This window comes from Sipha flava, unplaced genomic scaffold (assembly GCF_003268045.1).
Source record: "Sipha flava isolate LNK unplaced genomic scaffold, YSA_version1 545_pilon_pilon, whole genome shotgun sequence".
Classification (NCBI taxonomy): Eukaryota; Metazoa; Arthropoda; class Insecta; order Hemiptera; family Aphididae; genus Sipha; species Sipha flava.
The window spans coordinates 1,620-10,614 of NW_020273528.1; the positions used below are offsets into that span (position 1 = coordinate 1,620).

General features: G+C 31.1%; 2 protein-coding genes and 1 pseudogene across 2 annotated transcripts; all 3 read left to right on the top strand.

Moving 5' to 3' along the window:
• Positions 1-678: 678 nt before the first annotated feature.
• Positions 679-1,470, top strand: LOC112690997 (annotated as a pseudogene).
• A 537-nt stretch (positions 1,471-2,007) lies between these two features.
• On the top strand, positions 2,008-3,045 carry LOC112691016 (craniofacial development protein 2-like). Its single transcript, XM_025565125.1, has one exon. The coding sequence runs from the start codon at positions 2,008-2,010 to the stop codon at positions 3,043-3,045; it is 1,038 nt and encodes a 345-aa protein (XP_025420910.1).
• A 3,188-nt stretch (positions 3,046-6,233) lies between these two features.
• LOC112690998 lies at positions 6,234-8,617 on the top strand. Its single transcript, XM_025565110.1, has 3 exons — positions 6,234-6,342; positions 7,314-7,454; positions 7,842-8,617. Exons 1-3 carry the CDS (start codon positions 6,234-6,236, stop codon positions 8,615-8,617), a joined length of 1,026 nt encoding a protein of 341 aa, XP_025420895.1.
• Positions 8,618-8,995: the final 378 nt, after the last annotated feature.

Sequence of the window (8,995 nt, forward strand, 5' to 3'; positions counted from 1 at the left end):
AGACATCGGTAGAATTTTAAGCTATTTTTTTGAGCTATCCAATGTATTTGAACCAAAAAATTATCAAAAGGCCCACGAAGGTGCTACAGGCAAAAATTTATATGATTGTATAAATCATTTGCTGAAAATAATGTACCATTCAATAATGTCATTGGTTTTGGATCAAATGGGTGTAACTCAATGATGGGTTCCCATAATTCTGTTGCTATCAGAATGAGAGAAAGTTGTCCTGGTATAAGCATATGGACTTGCATATGCCACTCGTTACACCTTTGTGCAAGTGAAGCATGTAAGGTTCTTCCAAAACGTTGTGAAGATTTAGCGCGCAACGTTTATTCATTTTTTTCAATGAGTTCAAAAAGATCTGCACAATTTGTGTAGTTTCAAGAATTTTGTTCTACTCCAGTACACAAACTTCTACATCCTAGTCAGACAAGGTGGTTGTCTTTACACTTAGTTGTGTCTAGAGTGCTAGAACAATGGGATGCATTACTTTTATATTTCCAAGATAAGCATTTAAATGAACGCCTAATAATTGTAGAATCAATATACAGCACACTCACAGACCCTCTCATAAGACTTGTATTTTTGTTTTTAGATTGGGTCTTGCTAAAATTCACCTCACTTAATTCTTTTTTCCAAAGTTCCTCTGTAGTGATAACTCAGTTACACGATAAAATGATTTCTACTTATAAAGATATTTTATAATTTTTTATGAGACCAAATTATATTAATAAAACTCCTATTAACGACATTGATCCAGAAAATGATAAACAATATATACCTTTTACACAAATGTACCTCGGCATAAGAGTATTAAAAGAAATAGAAAAACCTAACATTGCAAATAATAAATCCTTGTTAAATGACTTTTATTTAAGAACACAAAATTTTCTAAAAATCTCTTGCATACAAATTAAAAAAAAGTATAATTTTAATGATCCATTAATGTCAAAACTAAAGTTAATTGACCCTAAAGTAGTGGTATCTAGAGAAAATGCTTCTATTTTCCCCCTTTTAATTGTGTTACCTCGATTAACACAATCAAATGATAAATTATTACAACAAATTGATGGTGAATGGTGATTATTAACTTTGAAATTCCTAATGAAATACTAAATCATTTAGAAGAACCTGATGTTTTTTTGGTTTAAATTATCTAATTTACAGATGGGAAATCAAGAGTATCCATTTGTAAATTTGGCAAATGTTGCTATTGAAGCTTTATCTCTTCCTCACTCTAATGCCGATTGTAAGCGTATTTTTAGCAAGGTTAATCTGATAAAAGTTAAAACTAGGAACCGCTTAAATACAGATACAATTCAAGCATGCTTATTAGCCTCGCAAGAAATAAAAATAAAAAATAATACTTGTATAGATTTTGTACCTTCTAAAAAAATGATAGATTCTATGACAACAAGTAATCTTTATGACAACAATAGTAACGATGAGTTTTGTTTTGACGGATAGTTGTTTTGAGAGAGTGAATTAATATTAAACTTTTGTACTTAATAACTAAAAACATATTAACCAATTTACCTATATTATCTTTAATTAAATTAGTATGATTGTGAATTTTTTTAACATTTGCTATTAAACAAATCAAAGGATGATTTATTGTGTTAATACTTTTATATTTGTTGATTGTTATTTATATTATCAGATTAAGTTAATTTTGTTTAAATGGTTATATATTTGTTATATTGTTTTAACATTTGCTATTAAACAAATCAAAGGATGATTTATTGTGTTAATACATTTATATTTGTTTATTGTTATTTATATTATCAGAACAAGTTAATTTTGTTTAAATGGTTATATATTTGTTTATTGTTATATTATTATAAACAATTAAAAATGTTGATGTAATTCAATAATAATGAGTATTTATTTCAATCCTTATTCCCGTCTGGGTTCCGGGAAAGAATAGACCCAGAGTATTCCCTGCTAACCGTAAGAGGCGGTTAAAAAGGGACTGGATGAGGGCAACAGCTTATCCAGTATTGGATGCAGGTGGAGGCCAAAAGGGCTAGTACAGCTGCATACCAAATAGCTGTAGGCGATGATGGAAGACATCTCTACGACTACAGTACTGCGATGTGGAAGGAAACGGGAAACCACCACATTAACATCCCTAGTACTTGCAGAATGAATTGCCAACTCAATGTAAAAAATTCCGGACGTAAAATAGTCTCCCATTCGGATGTCCGGGTGGAGACTACTTTGAGAGATGCAAAGTGGAGGTACAAAAGAATTGGTACCTGGAATGTAAGATCCCTTGGAAGATGTGGAAAATTTGAAAATCTTAAGCTGGAAATGAAAAGATTGAATATCGACATACTTGGAGTAAGTGAAATAAGATGGCCCGAATGTGGTGATTTTTGGAGCGATGAATATAGATTTGTTCACACAGGCTCAAGCGATAGATACACAGGAGTAGGCTTCCTGATGAATAAACAATGTGGTAAAAACCTTATGAGCTATTATCAATGTACTGACAGAATCATCATGGTAAAAATTAACTCCTATCCAACAATAACAACGATTATCCAAATATATATGCCAACAACAACGCACGATGACGATGAAGTCGAAGAAGTGTATGACAAAATAGATGAAGTTCTAAAGATGACAAAAGCTGGAGAAAACGTCATTATCCTAGGAGATTGGAATGCATCAGTAGGAGAACAGAATGACGGATATATAGTAGGAAATTATGGACTAGGGAAAAGAAATGATAGAGGCGAGAGACTCGTACAATTTTGTACACAACACGAGCTTGTGCTAGCAAACACCCTGTTCAAGAACCATAAACGAAGAAGGTACACATGGAAAGCTCCTGGAGATATAGCGAGGTACCAAATTGATTACATTATGACAAAACAAAGATTTAGAAACCAAATCAAACAATGTAAAGCATATCCCGGAGCAGATATAAATAGTGACCATAATCTCTTAATCATGGAATCAGAACTAAAATACAAAAACATTAAAAAGAAAAATAATATTAAGAGATGGAACCTACAGAAATTAAAAAAACGATGAAATAAAAGTGACATATAATAAGAAATGTAGTGACACTCTAATGACAGTCACACCAGATAATAACACAGTAGAAGAAAGATGGAAGAATATTAAACAAATACTAAAAAATAAGGCTGAGGAAGTTTTGGGATCACGGGAGAAAGAAGCAAGGAAACCCTGGATTACGGAAGAAATTATAGAACTAATAAACAAAAGAAGAAAGTACAAAAACCAAAACAACATAGACAGTCAACAGAACTACAAACACATCAGAAATATAATACAAAGAAAAGCAAAGGAAGCCAAAGAAAAATGGTTAGATTACCAATGTACTGAAGTGGAAGAGTACCTAAAAAGGGGAAGAAGTGATCTAGCTCTCGAAATTGTGAAAAAACTTTTCTGCACAAGAAGAATGAATAGAAATGTCCTGAAAAGTAAAACGGGTGAGATACTTATAACAGCCGAAAAAAAGGTAAACAGATGGAAAGAATACCTAGAAGAATTGTATGCAAACCAATTTAATGGAAATGTCCTAGAAGAAGAGAACTGTGTAGAAGATGAAGACAAAGGAGACTATATCCTCCAATCAGAAATTGATTTTGCTATAGAAAATCTTAAAAATAACAAAGCATGCGGTATAGATAAAATCCCAGCAGAACTAATAAAGTGTGCCGGTGAAGAAATAAATAAAGAACTTGGAAATATATGTAACGAAATGTACTTAAACGGGGAAATAATTGATGATTTCAAGAAAGGCATTATAGTAACAATTCCCAAGAAAAAGGGGACAATGAACTGCGAGGAATATAGGACTTTAAACCTCAACACGCATGCTTCAAAAATAATAACAAGGGTAATAAAGAATAGAATAGAAAAAGCAATAGATGCAAACCTAGGAGAAGATCAATTTGGTTTTAGGCGAAATATAGGAACCAGAGAGGCGACCTTAGCGCTAAGGATAATGATAGAAAAACAGATTAGACGAAACAAAGAAACCTTCATTGCTTTTGTAGACCTGGAGAAGGCTTTTGATAATGTACAATGGAAGGAATTATTTAAAATATTAAAAAGAATCGGAATTAAATATAACGATAGAAGATTTATCTATAATATGTACAAAAGCCAAACGGTCATAATACAGATAGATGGGAAAGAGCAAGAAGCAAAAATAAAAAAAGGTGTAAGACAGGGTTGTATTTTGTCACCAATGCTATTCAACTTGTACATTGAAGAGGCAATGAAAGAAATGAGAGAAGAAATACAGAAAGGAGTGCGAATAGGAGGAACAATGATGACGGCCTTAAGATTTGCGGATGACATAGCTTTCTGTGCGGAAAGAGAAGACGACCTGCAAAATACCCTAGTAACAATAGATAGAATACTAAAAAATAAGTATGGCATGAAGCTGAACAAAAAGAAAACAAAAGTTATGGTTTGCAGTAAAACTAATCCGGTTCGACTCAACATAAATATCGGAAATGAACAAATAAAGCAAGTGCAACAATTCACATATCTAGGAAGCAATATAACAGAGGATGGTCGCAGCAAAACAAATATAATCTGTAGGATAGCACAGGCGAAAAGAGCATTTCAAGACAAAAGCCACATATTAACTACCAATAGTGTTAGCCTGGAAATAAGGAAGAAATTCCTAAAAAGTTATATTTGGAGCGTAGCGCTCTTTGGATCCGAAACCTGGACAATAAACTCAACGGAAAAAAATAGGCTAGAAGCCTTTGAGATGTGGTGCTACAGGAAAATGCTCAAAATACCCTGGACTGAGAAGGTAACGAATAAGGAAGTACTAGATAGGATAAAGGAGCAACGACAAATATGGAAAAGTATTCAATCAAGAAGAGGCAAGATGATAGGACACATTTTAAGGCATGAGAGTTTATTAAAGAAAATAATTGAAGGAGATGTTGAAGGACACATTGCAAGAGGAAGACCAAGAACAGAATACATGACACAGATAATGCAGGATACGAATAAGGGAAGTTACAAAGACCTGAAGGAATTGTGCTACAATAGAGAAGCATGGAGAGCTGCAACAAACAAATCTACGGATTTATAACAAAAAAAAAAAAAAATTTCAATCCTACATTTTTATAATTATTAGATTTATTTTTCATTTAAATTATGTTGATAGAAAAAGTATGGCACATAGTGTACCTACTTAAAAATCATAATTAAATAGAATAGTTGTTCAAAGTTATCAATTGTGACTTAGTTGTTATCTCGAGTTAAGAAAATGTAATATTACTTATTAAAAAAAAAATAATATAATATAGTATCAATATAGACTATAGTATTGCGTTACCGAGCAAAGCGAGGGAAAATTTTTTAGGTACTTATCAACTTTTTTTACGATACGAACAATTTACAATAATTGTCTGAACATTCGGCCTTTTTAACCTGGCAACACTGGCTGGCCGGTATACAAACCACCACGAACACACACACGTTTTTTTTTCTGTCGTCGCCGTTCTTTCTAAGTTTTTTTACAATCGCCATTGCGGACATTACTTGTATTTAAATTTGCCGTTCGCCACATGTAACTGATTTGATATAGGCGTTCGACATTGTGCTGATCTTGGCGATGCTGCAACGTTTCACAAGTATATTTGCCATTCGTCGGATTGTGTGGTACCGAGTCGGGATCGTCGCTCTTTGTTGGTTACGCGTCGATTGATGTCACTAACAATCCACGATTAACAGGTCAGACGTATCAAAATATTGTTGTCACTGTTTTTATCAATATTATTTACTCATTTGTTTACTAATAATATTATTTACATTATTAATTGTATTTGTTAGGACTAATATAAGTTAAGCTATTCTCATGTACAAAATTTATTTAACGAAATTATATATTAATAAATCTTACAGTCCACTATTACTTGTTTTTTTATGAATTTAAAATTAATTACATAGCATCCAGCCCAAAGGCCTCTTTCACACGAAGCCACCAGAGCAGCGCCACCATGGTCGCGCCACCACAAATTATTAATAACTAAATTAAGGTTTTCACATTTGGTCGCGCCACTCTTATCAGTTCATGCCACCAAATATGCTAAACGCGCGACCAAAATAATCGCGCCACCAGTTAAATTTATATTGTTTTGATGTAAAAACGCGCATTCTATTCATTCGATCGACTGCCACCGATACGTTTGTACGTTATTTTTGACGTTGTCAATATTTTCGCCATGGATACCAATTTTGACTCAGAAAAATTCATTATTGAAATTGAAAATCGGCCGGCAATATGGAATTCTGCTTGTCCTGAATATTCAAATCGTGATTTAAAAAAAAAATGCTGGGAAGAATTAACTAATATATTTTCTTGTGAAGATAATACATTACAAGAGAAAAAAGAAATTGGTAAGTACATATGTATCTGTAGTACCTTTATATTTCAAAAAATTAATAAAAATAAAAATATGGATAAACTTCATGTTACATAAATTAAACTTTTTTTTACATTTATAAAATCTTTGAATTTATCAAGATATTAAAATAAAAACATGAAAGCTTAAATTTTACTATACTGCCATTCAATTTGACCATCAGTTATAAAATAATTTGCGTATTTATCCCTCACAGCTTGTGCAGGTCTTGATCCTCTTGTTATATTTTGATTTTCTATAGGTACATTTTCCAATCCTTGAACTGTTAAAGTATCATCATACCGATATCCATCTCTTACTCTAACAAAATTGTGTAAAATACAACAAGCTTTAATAATATTTTGTGCCAAATCAAGTTTCACGTTTAATGGTCGATGAAAAATCCTCCATTTATTGGAAAGAATTCCAAATGTGCACTCTATATATCTTCGAGCTCTTGAAAGCCGATAATTAAAAATATTTTTTGACATGGTTAAATTATTACCACCATATGGGTGCATTATATTTTCCGATAAACCAAACGCTTCGTCACCAACTATTACAAATGGCATTGGTTCTGGGTTTAATGTTGAAATTGGTTTTGGATTAGGAATATTAAGAGAATTGTTAATCAGTTTTTTTTATAAAACAAAGATTCTTTAAAAATTGACGAATCGCTACTCTTTCCGTATGCACCAACATCTATGGCGACAAATGAGTAGTTAGCGTCACAAACACCAATCAATACAATCGAAAAATAATGCTTGTAATTGTAATACAATGAACCTGTGTCTGTGGGCTTTATAACTCTGATGTGCTTACCATCAACTGCGCCTATACAGTTTGGAAAATTTGCAAATGTTTCAAATTTATTTGAAATTTCGAGCCAATCTTCTGTAGACGGTTGTGGCATACATATTTCTTTTAATTTGTTCCATATAACTTCACAAACTAGAGCGACAAATCCAGATATTGTAGAAATTCCGAGGCAATATTCGTGGTGTAATTCCGTAAAAGAGCATCCACTAGCAAGGTATCTGCGTAAAAAAATTAAAAAAACAAACATATTACAGTGAAAGTAAAAAAAATCAAATAATGATTGATATAATTTACAAATAAATGTTTTAACTATTTTCCCGTCATAAAATAAATTTTAAACATTAAAAATTAAAAACTACGTTTATAAAACTCCTTTCTTTAAATATATTTTAAATATTTTATCTGCTTCAGGTTAAATTTTTTTATACAGTTCATATCATAATTATTTTATTAACAATAATTCATTTTAAATATTGAACACATAGTTATTAAATCTCAAGTCAATAGTGTTCATACATAAAGGTTTTTTAATATTTTTAAAATAAATTCGATAAAATTTTTTAATTATATAAATAAATACGTATTTTCACAAAAAAATTAATTTTTTAGGAATAAACTTGCAACGCAAATGGAAAAGTTTACGCGATTGTTTTTCTAGAGAATTAGGCAGAGTTAAAAAACTTAAATCCGGGTCTGAAACTTCCAGAAAAAATCCTTATGTCTTTTACAATCAGTTATTATTTCTAAAACCAATCATTCAGAATAAATCAACAGAAACGAATATAATGCCAGATGCTGATGAAAGTGAAGATGATTTAGGAGGTCCTTCTACTAGTCAAGTATCAAATAGTGAACCTAGTTCTAAGAAAAAAAAAACTACCTCTATAAATTTATTGGAAAAAGAAATAATTGAAGCATTACATAAAAGTGTTGAGCTTCGAGAAGAACAGACCAAAAAATACGAGGAAGACGCTGATAGATTGTTTTTGTTATCTTTGTTAAAACCTTTAAAAGAAATACCTGAACACTTACGTTTTTCAGTTAAAATGGATTTAATGAAAATAACAAATAATGCTCAAATCAATTCACACTCAGCTTCTTTAACTTTATCTCATCCTCAACAATACAACTTCAGTAGTCAAAATGTAATGCCTTACATTAATCAAGATTTAAATACGGGCCCTAGGTCTGTGTATCTACCTAACCAACTACACTCAGATCCAAATTATCAAAGGGCATTACAAAATCAACTGATTACTCAAAAAAGACCTACATCTACAATACAGCCATATTCAAGTAACACAAATCCATTGCCTTCACCAAACACCTACACTTCTACTGATAATTCTTCGGACTCATATATTCAGATCGACATATTCAATTAAAACCGATTATTATAAAGTGACCTATTTAGTCTATTTACAAAAAAAAAAAAAATATGTTCAAGTTTTAAGTATAAATGTATTTAAGTATAAAATTTTAACTTGCACCAAATTATGTCATTTAATTTTAAACCCAAGAGTGGATAAGTTTTTTTTTAATTTTAATATTTTAATGTTTTTATTTTTTTTTAACAATTACATTTGTAATACGAATTTTTTTAATAAAACTTATAAATATTGTTATCTAATCGTATATGATAAAATATTATAATTAGTATTTAATTAGTAAATAACTAAAATTATACCTTACCTTAATGTTACGACCAATTTTTCGACAGGTGAAATACATTCCCTCATATTTGTTTGTTGACCCGTTAAATC

Excerpts from the sequence above, each read along its gene's own strand:
- LOC112691016 (XM_025565125.1), top strand. The coding sequence starts at position 2,008 with ATGCAGGTGGAGGCCAAAAGGGCTAGTACAGCTGCATACCAAATAGCT.
- LOC112690998 (XM_025565110.1), top strand. The coding sequence starts at position 6,234 with ATGGATACCAATTTTGACTCAGAAAAATTCATTATTGAAATTGAAAAT. Across the intron at positions 6,343-7,313 it reads TCGTGATTTAAAAAAAAAAT|ACGGTTGTGGCATACATATT; the intron begins GCTGGGAAGAAT and ends AATCTTCTGTAG. Across the intron at positions 7,455-7,841 it reads TCCACTAGCAAGGTATCTGC|GAATAAACTTGCAACGCAAA; the intron begins GTAAAAAAATTA and ends TTAATTTTTTAG.